The 20,040-nt window shown below is 36.3% G+C and overlaps 2 protein-coding genes across 2 annotated transcripts; one reads left to right on the top strand and one right to left on the bottom strand.

The window, feature by feature from the left end:
* The first annotated feature begins 1,997 nt into the window (after positions 1-1,997).
* LOC107963445 (uncharacterized) lies at positions 1,998-6,207 on the top strand. Its single transcript, XM_016899962.2, has 3 exons — positions 1,998-2,291; positions 2,381-2,430; positions 6,138-6,207. The coding sequence occupies exons 1-3, from the start codon at positions 1,998-2,000 to the stop codon at positions 6,205-6,207; spliced, it is 414 nt and encodes a 137-aa protein (XP_016755451.2).
* Positions 6,208-12,279: 6,072 nt separating this feature from the next.
* Positions 12,280-14,829, bottom strand: LOC107963114 (uncharacterized). Its single transcript, XM_041115457.1, has 5 exons — positions 14,474-14,829; positions 13,618-14,206; positions 13,070-13,521; positions 12,705-12,985; positions 12,280-12,521 (listed from the first exon to the last, which is right to left on the bottom strand). The coding sequence occupies exons 1-5, from the start codon at positions 14,827-14,829 to the stop codon at positions 12,280-12,282; spliced, it is 1,920 nt and encodes a 639-aa protein (XP_040971391.1).
* Positions 14,830-20,040: the final 5,211 nt, after the last annotated feature.

The raw sequence follows: 20,040 nt of genomic DNA, 5'->3' as shown, positions 1-20,040 counted from the left end.
TAGGTTTAGAAAATTGCAATTTCTTGTAATTATAAAAAGAAGTGTAATTTCTATACTAATAATTACACTTTCATCTAATAACTTTGTAATATCCAAACACATCCGGTAAATGAATTTAGATATCACTTTGCATCTTTCTTTTATTTCCAACTCTATTCTTAGTATTCTTAGTAATAGACAAATATAATTGACATGAATATTTATTAAAAAATAAAAATATTTTTTTGTTTGAAATGTAGGATAATAAAACAATCGAAGTAATTCAAAATAAATGAAACTGTGGTTGGGTCACTTTGCTTTCACTAGCAATGAAGGAAATTTAAAAGAAATACCTCCCATCAAGAATCGAAGTTGCAAATGTAACTATATAAAAAATAAGTTCTAGAAAGGCTAAGGGTTAGTTGAAATGTTATTCCAATTTTGATCCTTCAATACCTCATATGATATTCATATTACATTGTCGATTTTTCTGAATAATGTTGTTAATAATAGTTGTATTTTTCTCAATAATCTTGTAAGACAAATGTTTTCTATTGTTTTTACAGTGGAAAAATGCTTTTGGTCTAGCAATAGCAAGGAAGAACGCCTCCTTACTTACTTTTAACCTAATCGATGTGAGCATTTATTTTCTCAAAGTTCGTGTAGAAATTATATGCACTAATTTGAATCTAAATACTGAACAAAGTAAAAGAACTCAAGCTATGAATAAATCAAGAACTCTTACTTCATTCTTAAAGAGGAAGTTTTTTATTTTTAATTATAAAATATCATGTTTGACTTAATAGTCCAACACATGAATAAGTTTAACCATATGATTATGAATCAATATATAATTTGCTTTTTTTTTATGCTGTAAAATTGAATTGATCATTTTAACAATACATGAAGAAGCACCCATCCATGTTTAGAGATGATTATTATTCGAGACAATTCATTTTTTCTTGATTTCTAAGTTTTTAATTCGACTATTACGTAATACTAATGAATTATTTATGGAAAATTAAAGAAATAACTCAAATATTAAGGTGAAAAAAATTATATTTATTTTGGAAAGAAATAAATTTAATGCCAGCTAGACATCAAATTTAATTATTTACTGATTATTTATTTTTATCTTTAAATGAGCATATATTGCTTGTATGGTTTTTATAAAACTAAATTAATTTAACATCCTTTCATTAAATTTTTGTAAGGATAAATATGAAATTTACGCATGAATTTTTATCAAATATAATATGTAATATATTAATTTTGATTTGATGTAATTATATACATACAACTTTAATTTAATTCAATTATATAGGATAGAAAAGCACACAATTATTTTCATGTCAGATATTTATAATATTTATGTATACCATGTGTAAATGTAAATATAAAATGATGCTACATGCTACATCAATAATATTATTTTTAGTAATTTTTTAAAATTAAATAGAATAAAAAATTATGTATAATTGTACAAAATCAAAATTCATGTATCAAATTTTATATTGGACCAAAAATCATGTGTAGTTTTTATGAGTTTCTATCCTTTAATATATACAAAATAAAATAATATTCTCAATTAAAATAAAAATATATATTATATTACTAAATTAAACCAATGATTTGTCTCAATTATTACAAGTAAATTTCCAAGTCACTTTCCTTTTTTAATATTTTATTTTAAGTATAAGAATGACGTCAAAATCTAATGTGGATTCGTTTTATTAATGGTGTATATAATGGTTTTGGCTCACCATTTACTTTTTACCTTTTTTGAGAATAATTGTATAACCAATAGAATAAACCTAAATTTTTTTTATAAAATATGCTCAATCAATTTAGAAAGAAATTATTCAATACCATAAGGGATAAATGCAAAAGAAAAGAGAAAAATGAAAGGCAAGTTTGCAAAATTACAAAATTAACAACCCATGCTGGAGTTATATATAGATGACGAGACATGAGAAGGTTCATACAAAACAATAAGCATTGTAGGTTTTAGCATAATGATGGAGGTGGAGAGTGGTGAGTCGAGCTCGAGGAAGAGGAAGTGGGAGAGACCTCCACCAGCAGTAGTAGCAACAACACATCAGCAACAGGCTAAGGAGCAATCACCATTGACGCTAGCCAAATTGAAGGTGGTGAAAGAGAAAGTTGAGAAAAGGGGCAATAGGATGTCACCGGGTGTCGTTGTCAAGTACTTTGACAACACCGATGCTCCCTATGACTGGTTGCTCCCTGGATGGGTTGCCGAAGAGCACTATGTTCTGTCTGGGCGTAAGGGCCTTGGTAGGATCTATAAGGTATATCAAACCACCATTGTTTCCTTCATCCTACATACATGTATGCAAATATTAAGATGATAATGATGGTAGTGGTGATGTTGGTGCAGCATTACTATGATCCAACTGGGCAAATGTACTACTCCAAACGTGAAGTCTTGTTTGCGTGGAAGAAAACGAACATCATTTGCGTTGATACTTAATTATAATTAATCAAAGGTGAAAATCTCATGGAATCGAACACACGTACACACAGAGAAAAACCCAATTTTATTTGGCTTATATATAAAAATTATCTTTCTTTTTTCATTATTTTTTTGGGTTAATTAAATTGCAGCGTTTCTCTCTTAAACTTGTTAGAGTTATGAAGATGTTGAACTGGAACAAGAACTTGAAGACTATATATAATATTTATAAATTATGTGTCGAAGTAAATTTTATGTAGTAGTTTCCTTTTTCTTATGTTTCAAATGCTTTGTATCTTCAACATATGATGAAAAATAAACATTCAATAAATTAAATAAAATTTTTGTAAGTTATAAACTCAACTTCTCTTTTGATTATCATCTATTAAAATTGACTGATTTTTCTAAATTCCTAAGCAAAAGGTAAAGGTGAAATCAAGAATTTTTAGTGAAATGTGAGATATAAAATTTTTAAATGGAGGGCAAAATAAAAAGGGTTAAATATAAAATCTATGATACTAATGATGGTTAATTTGAAAAATCGAGACTCTGAACTGCTAGACGAATGCGACTATTCAATGTTTCATTATTTAATTTGTCTTACTATCTATTTGCACTGATTTTCTTGTGAATAAACTCACACTAAGCATCATAGCTCACTCCGCTATTTATTTCCTTCATTAGAGATAACCCACCAGGTTAGGACGAGGATGCGACATCCGGAGGGTTTAAGCTCAGTTTTTACTTAAAGAATTATTTAGGCTCAATACTTGGCTTTTTTTCCTTTTTTTATTATTCAAATATTGTACTATTTTATTCCAAACTGTGGCATAGGACTTAGGATTTGAGTTTTTATGTTGAATGACATTTGATTTAAATTTTAGGATATCAAGTTATGATTATTAATTTATTATGAGGAACCCCAGTTTTTATTAAAAACAAACAAATCTCATTTTTTGCTACAAAGTTGCATTTAAGATTTCGAGTACTAAATAAATTGGTATTTATCTAAGCTTCCTACTAAATTAAACAAATGTTTTAAAATAACTATTTTAAAAATTCTAATAGCTTATGAGATCATTTTAGTAGCTAATGTGATCTTCCGAGTTCGGGCCTAAATGTAGGTTGGGTTGGGAAGGTTAGAAGAAGCAAGATTAAAAGGCAATTATACCTTCTCAATACTTAAGTGGGCATGTAAGTTGTAACAGTCCAGTTTTGACCCTAGTCGGAATAGTGGTTACAGGACCACATATACGAGTTGGAAAAATATTTTAATATTATTTTTTGTGCCTATTGTCGAGACCATTTTTAAATCTAGTTTTCGAAAATGAGAATCGACTTTAAAAACGAAAACGGGAGTCGCCACCAATCTTTTTAGGTGTGATTGGATCACCTTTAAAACATTTGTTTTAAAATCGTTGGTTTTGGTCTACAAAATCAAAAGAATGGGTTCGGGAGTTGGTTACGTACGAGGAAGGGTTAGCACCCTCGTAACGCCCAAAATTGGTACCTAATTGATTATCAAAATGTTTTTAATGTCGGAAATTAAAATTTTAAGATGTAATCCTCTTTAAAGTATTTGAAAATTTGGGTTTACTTGTATCAAAGTATCGACTATAAGTTAGCCTTTAGAAATCTCCATCTCGAAACAGCAAAATGCTACATCCAGTAAGTTAAGACATATCACTTTGCAATTCCAAGACAGTCACTTATGTTTTGAAATCCTTTAAAAACTTTAGAAGGGTACTTGACTATTCGAACTTAACGAGAAAAGTTGCAACCCAATAAGTTAGGGCACTACTTTTTCGAAATTTCCAAACACCAAGTATTGCCTTTATATTTTTTGAAAATTTTGGAGACTTGTTTTTTTAAAGATGATGCGTGGAGAATTGTATTGCATTATAAATCATAATAATATATTATTGTACTAGGTAAATAAAAAATGAATACTACGATATAAAGAATAATACATATAAAGCAAAAAAATGCAAACAAAGATATATAGCATGAATAAACAAGATATATAAACATATGACATAATATTTAAATGATGCATGATATAAAAACAAACATAATCAAATAATGCATGATATACAAATAGAATAAATGTAATGTCAATATGCATATAATTATAAATAAAAAAGTTTAACACATACATGATACATACAATACAAAACATATAGAAGAACTAATAAAAAAATGATTGATTGCTAACAAAATATACATACAATTAAAAACAAGATATTTCATATCCATTTTGAAATAGTATCTAATATATAATATATAATATAATAACAAGAATATTTACAAAAGAATAATAATTATATGGTAATATATTGGTTTAAGAGTGTATATAAGAGAATTCATAATATAACAATATTAATTTAAAATGAAATAATATATAATAAATAAATAAATAAATAAATAATGAAATGTGTATATAATATGAGTTTAAAATATGTTTTGATAATAACAATTTACAAGCTCTAAATAATATATATATGATATAACATAAATAGTATAATTGGTAATATATGATATATATATATAAAATAATAAGTAATATAAAAATAAAACATAATACATGTTATATAATAAAATAAAATATAAATATACGTATAGGTAAACAATGTGTAATAAATAAAAGTTTTTATAAATATATAAATAGTATTTTAGTAATAATATAAGTATATTTTTTTATAATAAATAAATTATATAAAGAAAATAAAATGAAAAGAAAGGGTTAAAATTGAATTTAAATAAAATTACAAGGCTAATTTGCAAAATAGTAAAAAAATTGGATTTAATCAAAACACAAATTGAAAGTCGAGGGACTCATTGGGTAATTTAAACCCTAATCCCAAAACGACTGCGTTCTGTAGAACCGAATCTAAAGGTCGTTTAGGACTAAATCAAAACAAATATAAAGTCCAGGGTCCAAATTAAAATAAAAATAAATAAAATTAAAAAGATTGAAAATGTAGGGGGACCGATTAGAAGATTATCCCAATAATAGAAAACACGCGGATCCTTTTCAGGTAATCGGGTCAACACGCAGATCCTGAGGTCTTAAAACGCCGTCGTTTTAAGCTTATCAGACTAAGCTAAAACGGTGTCGTTTTGTTGTGGCTATATAAGCCAAAACTAAGGCTAAAAATCATTTTGGATATCGTTTAAAAAAAATAGAATCCTCTGAAGAGGACTAAGGGCTGGCCATCGGAGTTCCGTGGAACCTCCGTCCACTGGTTCCCACGCGCCTACGCGCCGCCATGCATGGTGGTCGGAGGGATAAAAACCCTTCCCTTTTCCAGCGTAATATATGTAACTTTCCTTCTTTTTTTAAAACCCAACAATCTCTGCTTAGAATGATTTATATATGCATGCTAAAATAAGAACAAGGTACAATTAAATCACCTTTTAGGGACTGTTTTTATTTCTCTGAATGAATGTCAGTATACTTTCTGTTCTCTTAAAAAAATCCCCCCTATTACATTGGTTTTTCGGGCTTTTATAGCCACTATTTATTACAAAAATTGGGAAAGAAATATTCGATTTCTTTCTATTTCTTGCTCACTGTATCTTTGACCTTGATTCGCTGAGATACTTTTTAGTTTCCTTTTTCTTGCTCTATGTATTTGCTGTGTTTCCTTCTCTACTTTGTGTCTTTTGTCTTGTCTTGCAGGTATTTGCAAAAAATCCGGCAATGGCAAAGGCTTGACGATGGTCCACCGGTGCCGTTGATCTCGGCGTGACTTGGGGCCTGGAATCATGGCCTTGATGGGGTAGCTGGAACAGCAAGAGCTGAAGAGTCATGAGGCTTGGCTTCTGGAACCTTCTGTTTGCGGCGTAAGGAGAAAGGCAGAAACCCTAGGGTTTCATGCCTTGGTGTAACAAGCTGGGCCACTTGGGCCCCTTTTGTCCTGGGTCCACTTGGGTCTGTTGTAATGGGTCTTAGGTTTAGTGTATCTGGGTAGGATGTAATAGTGGGCCTGCTGGTTATTGTAACTGGGTAAGGTCTCTTGTATTTGGGCCTACCATTTAGGCTTTTGTATTTGGGTAAAGGACTGTTAAGAGACTTTTATTTATATTTTGAAATTTTGGATTATGCCTTGGCTTCCAATGGGCCGGGCAAAATTGAGGTATTACAGCTGCCCCTCTTTGCTCATTGTTGTATAACAGGAATAAAGCAAAGATATAAAAAAGCCAATTTTGCCCGGGCTCGTCGAACCTTGAATTTTCAATCTGCTCCCCGCAAAATTTGCTTCTTCGATTTGTAGAGATGCCAAATCATCTTGATCTATTTGAGAACTTTTGAGAATCATATCTACTATGTCCTCGATTTGTTCCTTGTAAACACAAGGATGCCAAACCGTCTTTGATCTATTTGAGAACTTTTGAGAGTCATATCTGCTATGTCCTCGATTTGTTCCTTGTAAACACAAGAATACCAAATCATCTTGGATCTGCTTCAGTATAAACATCTGAAGGTTAGATCTGCTATATCTGAGAACGTCTGAGAATCAAATCTTCTATGTCCTCGATTTGTCCCTTGTAAGCACAAGGATGCCAAACCATCTTGAGTTTGTTTGAGAACATTTGAGAGTCATATCTGCAATGTCCTCGATTTGTTCCTTGTAAACACAAGAATACCAAATCATCTTGGATCTGCTTCAGTATAAACATCTGAAGGTTAGATCTGCTATATTTGAGAACATCTGAGAGTCAAATCTGCTATGTCCTCGATTTGTTTCTTGTAAACACAAGAATACCAAATCATCTTGGATCTGCTTCAGCATAAATGTCTGAAGTCTAGATCTGTTGTCTTCAATTTATTTCCCATAAGCACAGGGATGCCATGTTGAAATCTTTGATCTTCATTATCCCCTAAAGGACATGACCTGTAAGATGAGTAAGTGCCTATGCCTAAGTATGATATGATTGAAATGAGTCGAATGTCCTTAACATGTTATGATGCAAAGTGCTGTAAATATGACCCCTATCTCAGGTGTCATTATTCATTCATTCATTTGTCTTTCTCAAAATTTTGTTCTTACTTAGCTTGTAGGCCTTCCTCCAATGCTATGATCTACTAAGGATGTTTGTAAGAATTGAATCATCCATTTCTTTTTGGGCTGGAAGAAAGAAATCCCTCGAGTTCCTTCATCCCTTACTTACTTGAATTTCTCGAACAATTGTCCTGTTTTAGTTTCTTGTATTATCTAGAAATTCCAAAGTAATGTGCAAAACTTCGTTTGTGAAAATATTTTAGTTCATCTATCATTATTTCAATGCAACATACTTTAAAAGTATCGGAAGATGAGTAAATCTTTGAGAATAATTGGATTTGAATTGTTAACAATACAAAGGAAATAAGTCTGATAGCATATCTTTAAGAAGAAATAGAATCTAAAGATAGCAAACAGGATAAAAATCAGATGCTCTAAATATCGCCGCTTGAGCATCTATACATTAGTTCCCCGAAGTCTTTCTTGAGTTCGACATGTGTTTAAAAGATCCAAAGTACTTTGTTGATGCCCCAATGTACACTGTGCCTCACTCTCTGTCAAGCAAGGTTGCTGTGTGCCCTTCAAAATTTGAGCTGCCCTTTCGGGTTTTCAACTCAAAATCCCTTTGGTCACAAGGTGCCCTTTGTAGGTTTTCATCTTGGCCTCTCCATTTTTTTTTCAAAATTCAAGGCGTCATTTGCGGGTTTTCACCTTGGATTCTTTTCGCTTTTAGACAAAGTACTTTTTGACTGAGTCTGAGTTCACCGGATTGGGTAGGCTCTTTCTATCCATTTCTGTCAAAATCAATGCACCACCAGAAAAAGCCTTCTTCACGACGTATGGCCCCTCCCAATTTGGCATCCATTTCCCTCTAAAGTCCTTCTGAATGGGAAGGATTTTCTTTAGCACAAGGTCCCCCTCATGGAATTCCCTTGGACGAACCTTTTTATCATAAGCTCGCATCATACGCTTCTGGTACATCTGACCATGTCGGATAACCTTCAGCCTCTTTTCCTCAATCAAGTTTAGCTAGTCATATCGAGACTGAACCCATTCAGCTTCATCTAACCTTATCTCTGTTAAAATTCGGAGAGAAGGTATTTCCACTTCAATAGGTAAAACTGCTTCCATCCCGTAAACTAACGAGAACGGAGTTGCCCCAGTAGAAGTTCTAACAGATGTTCGATAAGCCAAGAGTGCAAACGGTAGCTTTTCATGCCAATCCCTATAAGTCTCAGTCATCTTTCCCACAATTTTCTTAATGTTCTTATTGGCAGCCTCCACTGCCCCATTCATCTTTGGACGATAAGGTGAAGAGTTTTGATGCTTGATTTTGAACTGGTCGCAAACCTCTGTTATCATTTTGTTGTTCAAATTCAATGCATTGTCGGATATGATCCTCTCAGGCATTCCATACCGAAAAATGATTTCCTTCTTCAAAAATTAACTTACAGCTGACTTGGTAACATTTGCGTAAGAAGCAGCCTCTACACATTTTGTAAAGTAGTCAATCACTACGAAAATAAACCGATGTCCATGCGAAGCTTTCAGCGGTATTGGTCCGATGACATCCATGCCCCACATGGAAAATGGCCATGGAAATGTCATGACATGTAAATGTGAGGGTGGTACATGAATTTTGTCCCCATAAATCTGACACTTATGGCATTTTTTGGCATAGTTGATACAGTCTCCTTCCATAGTGGCCCAGTAATAGCCAAACCTCATGATTTGTCTTGCCATCGTGAACCCATTTGCATGCGTACCACATATACCTTCATGAACCTCTTCTAGAATTAGCTTGGCTTCCACAGCATCGACACATCTCAAAAGTACTTGGTCTTTTCTTCTCTTGTACAGAACATCCCCGTCCAAAATATAGTCACAAGCTAACTTCTCAGGGTTCGTTTGTCATTTTCGGATGCCTGTGCTGAATATTTACGATCTCTTACATATCGCAATATATCCTGATACCAAGGATTGTCATCTTTTTCTTCCTCTTCAAGGTTACAACAGCTAGCTGGAAATTCATAGACACTCATTTGAATTGGTCTCATCTCTTTCTCTTTGTTTGCCTTAATCATTGAAGCCAAGGTTGCTAAAGCATCTGCCATCTGATTCTCGTCTCGTGGGAGATAGTTGAAGGTGATGTCATCAAGCTCTCTTAGTAACCCCAAAACTACCATTCGATAATTGATCAATTTAGGGTCTCTTGTCTCCCATTCACCTCTTAGCTGATAGATTACCAACGTAGAATCTCCATATACTTCTAGGGTTTTTATACCTCTTTCTATGGCTGCTTGGAGCCCCATGATGCATGCTTCGTATTCAGCCATATTATTTGTACAGTCAAAATCCAACTTGCACGTGAATGGGTAATAGTCGCCATTCGAGGATACCAAGACTGCCCCAATTCCATTTTCGACTGCATTAGAAGCCCCATCAAAATTTAGCTTCCATGGAGAATCTTCAGTTGCTGCTATACACATTAGCTCCTCATTTGGAAAATCAAAATTCAATGGCTCGTAATCCTCCAAAGCTCTACTGGCCAAAAATTCTACCACCGCACTTCCTTTGATAGCCTTCTGACTTAGATAGACTATATCGAACTCTGAAAGCAAAATTTTCCATCTCGCCATTCTTCCATTTAGAGCCGTTGATTCCATCATGTATTTTAATGGATCTAATTTTGAGATGAGCCCAGTAGTATGGTATAGCATGTACTGTCTTAATCTCCGTGTAGTCCAAATCAATGCACAACACAACTTTTCGATTGGCGAATATCTCATTTCACAGTCAGTGAATTTCTTACTGAGATAATAAATTGCCTTTTCCTTTTTCCCTGACTCGTCATGCTGACCAAGCACACATCCCATAGAACTGCTGAACACTGACAAGAATAGTATAAATAGTTTATCTGGACTAGGCGAAGATAACACTGGAGCATTCAACAAATACTACTTGAATTTCTCAAAAGCATTCTGGCATTCTTCATCCCAAGCGCCTTGATTGTGCTTTCTGAGGAGACGAAAGATAGGATCACATTTCTCAGTCAATTGTGAAATGAACCGAGCAATGTAATTCAATCTTCCTAGGAATCCTCGAACTTCTTTCTGATTACGTGGTGGAGGCAACTCTCGTATGGCTCTGACCTTGTCTGAGTCAAATTCAATTCCCTTTTCACTGACTACGAAGCCTAATAACTTCCCCGATCTGGCTCCAAAGGTGCACTTTGCTGGATTGAGCTTTAACTGAAATTTTCTCAGCCTTAATAACAATCTTCTCAAGACCTCAATGTGTTCTTTTTCTGTTTGCGACTTGGCGATCATATCATCAACGTATACCTCAATATCCTTATGCATCATGTCGTGAAACAAGTTTACCATGGCTCGTTGGTATGTTGCCCCTGCGTTCTTCAACCCAAACGACATTACTTTATAACAAAAGGTACCCCACAATGTTATGAAAGTAGTTTTATCCATATCCTCTGGATGCATCTTTATCTGATTGTATCCTGAAAAACTGTCCATGAAGGAGAACAACGAATTTCCCGCTGTGTTGTCTACTAAAGTGTCGATGTGTGGCAGAGGAAAATTATCCTTTGGGCTTGCTTTGTTTAGATCTCTGTAATCAATGCACATTTGTACCTTCCCGTCTTTCTTAGGGACAGGTACAATATTAGCTACCCATTCAGAGTACTTCATTTCCTGCAAAAATCCTGCATCAAACTGCTTCTTGACCTCATCTTTTATTTTCAGGACAATGTCTGGCCGCATCCTTCGCAACTTCTGTTGGACCGGTCTACATTCTTGTCTTATCGGAAGACGATGTACTACAATGTCAGTACTCAATCCGGGCATATCCTGATAAGACCATGCAAAGATATCCTTGAATTCCTGAAGCAACTCAATCAAGCTACGCCTTGTGTCATTAGAGATCAGTGTTCCAATTTTCACCTCCTTCCCTTCCTCTAGGGCTATATTCTCTATTGCCTCTTTTTCATGTAGCATGATTTGTTTCTCCTCCTGTTTTACCATTCTTAATAGATCGAGAGATACGTCACAATCTTGAAAATCTTCAAAATCCTGAGGCTCCTCTAAACACATGTCTTGCTCACAAGAGAAATCAGGAGCGACAGTATTAGTGCTCATATCATTGATATCTAGAGACCTGTGAGGGGTATGAAAGAATATACAAAGAATGAATGAATTTAAGAATGATCGTTTATGTGCTATGAATAAAAGAATAAGAGTTGTTAGAATTTAAAGGAATATTGGTTGATAAAAATAAAGCAATACTCTTTTAAATTGATAAAAGTTATGTTTTATTTGAATAATAATAGATGAACATAAGTCTATTTTCACAAACGTAATCTTACTACTCCTAGGCCCTAGAGTAATAAACATGTTTCGAGAATTACTCTGAAAAATTTCTAAAGACCACAGGAAGATCCTCTGCAGTCCAATTGTTTAGAGAGCTCCCCGGTTCGTAAGGGCGAATACCCTCAAGGTTTTCCTATCCAAACCACTCACTATGTACAATATTGATTTGATGACTCTCTTCTACCAGCAACCCTCCTGACTTAAAGGTTTTGGATATAGATGGGAATGTCATCAGTTCCCACTCTACTTCTCCTCCTTTCAAACGCGCCTTCCTTCTTGCTTGACGCTTTTCCATCTTCTGTCTCTTTTGTTTATGGTCTAGCTTAAAACCCAAACCAAAGCGATCCTTCTTCTCCATCAATTTTGGGACTTGAATCCCTCCTTGCAACTGTTTTCCTAGTCATTTTCCTGGCAATGCTCCTTTCCCCATCATTATTTACAGGGCCATCCTTGTTGCTCTAGACATTCTGGGAACCAGCACCTCACTTCCCTCCAAAATGAAGGTAGCATTAACAATTTCCAAGGAACGAAAAGAACACTCAATAGCCTTCTCATTTTTCTCTACATAAGGAGGTTTACTAGTGACGGCTGCTATGATGTCGTCCTCTGCATTGATGGTTATCAAGCGCCCATCTGTCACCAACTTCAATTTTTGGTGCAGTGAAGAAGGCACCGCTCCTGCCGAGTGTATCCATGGCCTCCCCAACAAACAATTATAGGAGGGCTTGATATCCATTACCAGGAAGTCAACTTCATATGTATTTGGTCCAATCACCAAAGGGATGTCAATTCGTCCCATTACTTTCCTTTCAGTTCTGTCAAAGGCTCTTACCACATTATGACATGTCTTCATGTGCGAACTGTCGATGGGTAATCTGTTCAATGTAGATAATGGAAGGACGTTCAAAGCGGACCCATTATCAACGAGTACACTTGGAAGCGTGTATCCTTTGCAACGAGTGGTGATGTGCAAAGCCTTAGTTGACCCTATGCCCCCAGGTGGAATTTCATCATCATTGAAGTAGATAAAATTATCAGCACTGATGTTATTTATCAACCGGTCCAACTTATTGACAGATATATCATGAGTGACATATGTCTCGTTGAGTACCTTCAACAATGCTTCTCGATGCACTTCAGAGCTTAGCAGTAAGGCCAAAACTGATATGTGTGCTGGTTACTTACGCAACTGCTCGACCACACTGTACTCACTATGCTTAAGGAACTTTAGAAATTCCTTAGCTTCCTCCTCCCTCACTGGCTCGTTAACAGGTACTTCACTCTTTTTCTCAATTTCAACATTCTTGAGTTTTGTGGGCTCCACTCTGACGTCCCCCATATCATAACGCTTCCCACTCCGCATATGGGAACCTTCATCTCGTACATCTTTAGATGCGCTGACTATGTTTCCTTCTCCCGGCACCGTCACGCTGTAGTCATAACTCCATGGTACTTTCTTGCTATCCTTGTAAGGGAAAGGAGTAGGTGTATGGATAATAACCTTGGACGCTGCTGGTGTCCCCATTTCATTATTCCCTGGCAGGGAGATAATGATCCTTGGTCTACTGGTTCTTTGCTGTTCATTTTCCAGCATACATACTTGCTTTTCACTTGAGCTACCTTCATAAATCTGTAGCTCTTTGTTGTCTATGAAGCCTTGCACCAAGGCCTTGAATTCCTAGCAATCTTCACGGAACTCACCGTAGTCTCACGTTCTTTCTTTCGTATTTTTAGAGGTCAACATACCTCTCTTCATCATCTCCTCCCAGATTACCTTCATAGGCATCCTTATCTCATCAACATTTTCCTTTTCCCTTTTTCCACCAGCTTCACCAATGGCATTTACTCCCTGATTGTCATGGTTCGGTAAAGGATTCTCAGTATTTGAGGTACTCTCAAATTTCAAAACCCCATTCTTGATCAACCTCTCTACGGCTTTCTTAAATCCAGTACAATTCTCGATTGAGTGCCCCGATATTCCAGCATGATATTCACATCTGGCATTTGCATCATACCATTTAGGATACGGAGGTTGTAATGGTTTTAAATGGAAAGGGGCTATAGCATGCGCATCATATAGAATTTGATAGAGCTCCCTATACGTCACAGGTATAGGCGTAAATTGCATCCTCTCATGCCTAGTGTTGGATTCCTGCTTTTGAGAGCCTTGTTGCCCAACTGTGGCTACTTTGGGCTGGCTAACTGTGACTGCTTTTGAATTAAAATCACTTGTATTGTTTACCTCATTGTCTTTTCTTCTTGGGGCTGATCTTTTGGGTACTCCCCCCTCAATTCTTCCCCCTCTTATGGCATTCTCTATCATCTCTCCTGCCATAACTATGTCCGCAAAACTTTTAGTAGTGCTTCCAATCATATGAGTAATAAATGGGGCTTTCAGAGTATTAATAAATAACATAGTGGTCTCCTTCTCCAACAGTGGTGGTTGAACCTGCATTGCTACCTCTCTCCATCTCTGTGCATATTGCCTAAAATTCTCATTAGGCTTCTTCTCCATGTTTTGCAGGGTAATCCTGTCAGGGGTCATGTCTGTTACATGATTGTACTGTTGCATGAAGGCTTGTGCAAGATCCCTCCATGAACTTATTCTAGCCCGACTCAACTGATTGTACCATCTGGCTGCCGCTCCTATCAAACTATCTTGAAAACAATGGATCAACAGCTGATCATTGTTTACATACCCCATCATCCTTCTGCAAAACATTGTGATGTGGGCCTCTGGGCAAGTAGTGCCATTGTACTTTTCAAATTCTGGCATTTTGAATTTATGAGGTAACAATAGGTTTGGGACCAGACTTAAGTCCTTGGCATCAACCCCATGATTATTGCCAGTACCTTCCAAAGCCTTGAACTTTTCTTCTAACCATCTGCAGCGTTCATCCAATTGCCTTGCAGCTTCGGCCTTCAAATCCTCCTTTTCCACCATATCTAGATCGGGAACAAGAGGATTAGTAAGATTGTCACCCATATTAAGCCCTGAACCAACCAGGAAATTTACATGGACACCAGCATCAATTGGCCCATGCTAAGGCCTCACAGTAGTAGATGGCCTTCTAGGAGGTGCCTCAGTTTGCAATGATACATGCGGCGGTGTAGAACCTGGAGGAGAACCCTCATTTTCCTCTTCAGTGATGACCATAGGACCTTTTCCTTTATCAGTGGCCCTCAGTAACTGAGCCATTTCGGCCATTATATTCCTCTGAGCTTCCATCATTTGCTCCCACATCTCATTCTGCATTTTAGCCAACTGCTCTTGCAACTGGTCTTGCATATCCTTTTGTAATTGCTCAAACCTTTGATCCATGTTCTTAGTTTTAGTGCGAGTGCCGTAAGGATGTGTAATTTCCAGTTTTTCTTTTCTACTTTTATAAAGAAACTTTAATTAATTAGGGTCTTTTTATAACCTTGAATGCATATGATATGATGTAATGCAAATGTATGAATGCAACAAAGGCATCAATCTCGATTCAATCTCATTTAGAAAACTTTAATTAGAAAAAGAATATCTTTACATATAAATGGATTACAAGTACGCTTTCGCCCTAATGCCTAAAGTTTTAACTCTTTTTAATAAAAGGGCTAACTCTCTTCCTATGTCTGACGACGACCCACACATCATACTCAATACATCGGCTCGTACTGCCAAGTCTTGCACATATTCAGCAACCTCTCGAATCTGAACGATGGCTTCTCCCATGACATGATCCCTTTCTCTAATCTGCCCTCTAGACTGATGAAGCTCTCCCTTTAGATAATCTCCTTGCGTCTCGAGTTGCTGGATCTGAAGTTTACCTTCCTGCAATGCTGCTTCCAAATCTTCAACTTTACTCTTTAGCTCTTTTAACTCGACCATAGAATCATGGCTGCGATGCCAACGAAGGGATCTTCCAAGCTCAGTTATTTTAGACTTCAACCCTTTATTCTCTTCTTCTAATGCCAAATTCCGCGATTGCATCTCCTGAAACTTCTTCTCCCAGTACTCAGCTCTAGCCTTTCCTTCTTGGACCTCTTTCTGCAACTGATCTGAAGACCCTCCTATTTTCACTCTTCTCAAGGATACCTGTGCCTTTTTGTAGTGTTCCTTCAAGTCATCTCTATCCTCTTCAATCTTCCTCTTATCCTTTCTTTCTTTTTCGACCTCCATCTTCTAGACATCAATATCTAAACTCAAGTACATCTTTTTTCTTCAACTTTGCTATCCTTTCTCGAGCTCCAGATTTTTCCTCTCAAATTCTTGCTTCATAATTTCTAACTCCGAGGGCATTACTTGCAGATATTCCTCCATCGGTCGAGATCCTTCCATATTTGGCTCAGGAATATTATCATTAATCCTTCTACCTCTCCATTCAACATATTCTGGAGTCGTAGCAGGGCCAATAGCTACTCCTTTCAACCGACACGTCTTGTTCCAAGCGCTAGAGATCTCACCGACCCTTTTCTTGTAATCGGCTCCTTTATATGCAAACTCACTTTGAGTTAGCCCATGAGTTGCTGGCACGAACTGCCTCAAACCGAATTGCCTTAACACAAGCAAGGGGGCATAACCAATGGCACCCCAAATTCCCAATAAAGGAACCTAATCGAAACTGCCGCAACGGTAAAGAATCTCACCAGGAAACATCCACGAAGCTCTCCATTCAACATCTTTCGACTGAAGATTTTGAAGTAGTACCATCCAATTCTCCTCTGGAACATCAACTCTCCTAGTTGAAGCGACTATGTCCTTCAGCGGTGAGTAATCCTCAAAGAAAACCCGACAAACGACCTTATCTATCAACCGAAAATGACTATAGAACCAAGCTAGAAGCAATTGTGTACAACCAAAAAACCTGCCTGCACCAGCTTTCCTACATGTGCCTAAGGACCTGAATGTCTCTGCCAAAATTACAGGGACAGAGGTGACCCTCTTACTGAGTCTATGGAAAAGATTTGTAGTTACCTCATCCACATATCCCAAAGCCCTAGGGAACACCATCAATCCGTACAAACATAAGGCAAAAACATCTACCCTCTTTGCTTCATCAAGGTGTGTCAAAATCAGATCCTTCAAAGCATCCCATGAAATGCACTTGCACTCGCCCTTCTCTTTAATTCTGGCAGTAATCCACTACTCGCTCATCCCTGTAATAGCCATCAATTTCTTCCAAAAGGTAGGGACATTAATAGCTTGAGAATAGATTCTATCCACCTGGAACCTAGGACAACGTAACAAGGCAGTGTACTCCTCTACGGTAGGCACCAAGTCTACCTCCCCGAAAGTAAAGCAACTGTACGCTGGTTTCCAAAACTGAGCGAGGGCTCAGAACAAGTGCTCATCTATTTGAACATCGAGCAAGTAAGGTAAGTCTCCGTAATTACCGTAGAATAACTATTTACTCTCGTTGCCCCATTGATCCCAAATCTCCTTAACCTCTTGGAGATTATTCTGTGTAACACTGATGCGAGTATATCCTGACAGCTCCGACATATATCCCGCAGCTATACTATCTCCCTTTTCTAACTGAGTTTGCTCAGACCATCTATGGACATTGGCGTTGCCCTCCACTCTATCAAGAAGTCCGTTCTCCATAATAAAACTCTCTAATTTAGACACTGACCGTGAATCGATACCTTTGTAAATGCAAAATGTCATACAAACAAAAGAAAAAAAAATAGTCAGTATCACATGATATCAATAAATCTCAACAATAATTTATAAGGGTAATATCTAAAGTTTAACTCTAACTAAGTTGGGCTCTTATGGTTTTTTCTATATGAGGTTGGTTCTAAAGTTTGAGGTACCTGAACCAGCAGATTCCTCGATCCTCACCCATTATAGGTCATTTGGATCGAGTTCAGTTCAGGGGAATATATTTCCCTATGGCTACACGGAGATGAAAATCTCACGAAACCATAGGTACGGATGTATCCCGAAAGTGATCCACTATCCTGCACGAAGGCTAAAACCTCACGAAGGCGTAGCTTCTCACTCCCACTTAAGGGTGTGACCACAACGGTCATGCAAATGCAATGCGTATTAGAATATAGCAACACATGCAATAATACAAACACATGTAATGCAAAGAGGATTAAATCTTAAATATTTTTAATTTCCGACATTAAGACAAGAGATAATCAATTACACGGCCTGATATTCCAATAATAGAAAACACGCAGATCCTTTTCGGGTAATCGGGTCAACACGCGGATTCTGAGGTCTTAAAACGTCGTCGTTTTAAGCTTATCAGACTAAGCTAAAACGGTGTTGTTTTGTTATGGCTATATAAGCCAAAACTAAGGCTTAAAAATCATTTCGGATATTGTTTTAAAAAAAAAATAGAATCCTCTGAAGAGGACTAGGGGCTGGCCATCGGAGTTCCATGGAACCTCCGTCCACTGGTTCCCACGCGCCTACGCGCCGCCATGCATGGTGGTCGGAGGGATAAAAACCCTTCCCTTTTCCAGCGTAATATAGGTAACTTTCCTTCTTTTTTTAAAACCCAACAATCTTTACTTAGAATGATTTATATATGCATGCTAAAATAAGAACAAGGTACAATTAAATCACCTTTTAGGGACTATTTTTATTTCTCTGAATGAATGTCAGTATACTTTCTGTTCTCTTAAAAAAAATCCCCCCTATTACATTGGTTTTTCGGGCTTTTATAGCCACTATTTATTACAAAAATTGGGAAAGAAATCTTCGATTTCTTTCTATTTCTTGCTCACTGTATCTTTGACCTTGATTCGCTGAGATACTTTTTAGTTTCCTTTTTCTTGCTCTATGTATTTGCTGTGTTTCCTTCTCTGCTTTGTGTCTTTTGTCTTGTCTTGCAGGTATTTGCAAAAAATCCGGCAATGGCAAAGGCTTGATGATGGTCCACTGGTGGTGTTGATCTCGACATGACTTGGGGCCTGGAATCATGGCCTTGATGGGGTAGCTGGAACAGCAGGAGCTGAAGAGTCATGAGGCTTGGCTTCTGGAACCTTCTGTTTGCGGCGCAAGGAGAAAGGCAGAAACCCTAGGGTTTCATGCCTTGGTGTAACAAGCTGGGCCACTTGGGCCCCTTTTGTCTTGGGTCCACTTGGGTCTATTGTAATGGGTCTTAGGTTTAGTGTATCTGGGTAGGATGTAACAGTGGGCCTGCTGGTTAATGTAACTGGGTAAGGTCTCTTGTATTTGGGCCTACCGTTTAGGCTTTTGTATTTGGGTAAAGGACTGTTAAGAGACTTTTATTTATATTTTGAAATTTTGGATTATGCCTTGGCTTCCAATGGGCCGGGAAAAATTGAGGTATTACACCTATTATAAGTGAATTGACATGTGTGAAAGTCTTGTGTGAAAATTTAACTGTTTGTGTGCTTAATTTGCAAAAAAAGACTTGATCGCGTAAAATGTAAAAACCGTGTGCTGGTTGTTAAAGTGCCTATTTGATGTGGCTTTTTAAATATGAAGTCCTTATGAAGAAATTGGACCATTTTACTAATGCATGGACAAGTATAGACATTAGTAGGTGGATTTTTATATGTTAATATTAAGGGCAAAGTTGGTAAATGGCATATAATGTTTAATAAAATTAAAAAAAGCATGAAAATAGGCCATTATCATGTTATATTTCCAAAATTTGAAGAAAAAAATAAAAGAAAAAGAGCTTTAGGTTTTCAGCTAGTTCAAGTCTTAATTAAGGTATGTATTTTATTTGGTTTTTGATGATTTCTATATTTTTGTGATCGTTACTTAGTATATTATCAAGCCCATGTCTCAATTTCTGCTTTTATTGATGATTTTGAAAAGTTCCATGAATGGATTCATGAGTTTTGTGATGTTATATGATGAATTAAGAAAGCTTGATGTTGGGTTTGAATGTTTTGTTTTTGGATTTTCGATGAATTTGAGCAATTTGGGCGAAATTGTAAAAATGTTATTTTGAGGGACTAAAATGTGAAATAAATGAAATGTGTGGACTAGTATGAGTACTATGAGAATTCGGCTAAGCTTGACTATATGCAAATTATATGTATTTTGTGAATTTGTGAAATAGGGACTAAAGTGTCGAAATGTGAAAATGTGAGGGATAGTTTGTAAAATGCCCTAAATATGTGTTTATGGATTGAATTGAATTATTTGGTGAATAAAAGGGTTAATTTTGAAAACATATAGATCAAGAAAGGAGGAATTCAAATTTAGATCGAGGAAAGT

Source organism: Gossypium hirsutum, chromosome A06 (genome assembly GCF_007990345.1).
Source record: "Gossypium hirsutum isolate 1008001.06 chromosome A06, Gossypium_hirsutum_v2.1, whole genome shotgun sequence".
In the NCBI taxonomy this organism is placed as follows: Eukaryota; Viridiplantae; Streptophyta; class Magnoliopsida; order Malvales; family Malvaceae; genus Gossypium; species Gossypium hirsutum.
Note: the sequence above shows the minus strand (reverse complement) of the source record. Positions and strands in the feature narration are given on the sequence as shown.

What these genes read in the sequence shown, in the direction of transcription:
- LOC107963445 (XM_016899962.2), top strand. Translation starts at nt 1,998, where the DNA reads ATGGAGGTGGAGAGTGGTGAGTCGAGCTCGAGGAAGAGGAAGTGGGAG. An exon ending in GCCTTGGTAGGATCTATAAG is followed by an intron (nt 2,292 to 2,380) that starts GTATATCAAACC and finishes ATGTTGGTGCAG; the next exon opens with CATTACTATGATCCAACTGG. An exon ending in TACTCCAAACGTGAAGTCTT is followed by an intron (nt 2,431 to 6,137) that starts GTTTGCGTGGAA and finishes CTTGTCTTGCAG; the next exon opens with GTATTTGCAAAAAATCCGGC.
- LOC107963114 (XM_041115457.1), bottom strand. Translation starts at nt 14,829, where the DNA reads ATGGGTGACAATCTTACTAATCCTCTTGTTCCCGATCTAGATATGGTG. An exon ending in AGATAAGGATGCCTATGAAG is followed by an intron (nt 13,522 to 13,617) that starts GTAATCTGGGAG and finishes GAAGATTGCTAG; the next exon opens with GAATTCAAGGCCTTGGTGCA. An exon ending in GAACAGATTACCCATCGACA is followed by an intron (nt 12,522 to 12,704) that starts GTTCGCACATGA and finishes TACACTCGGCAG; the next exon opens with GAGCGGTGCCTTCTTCACTG.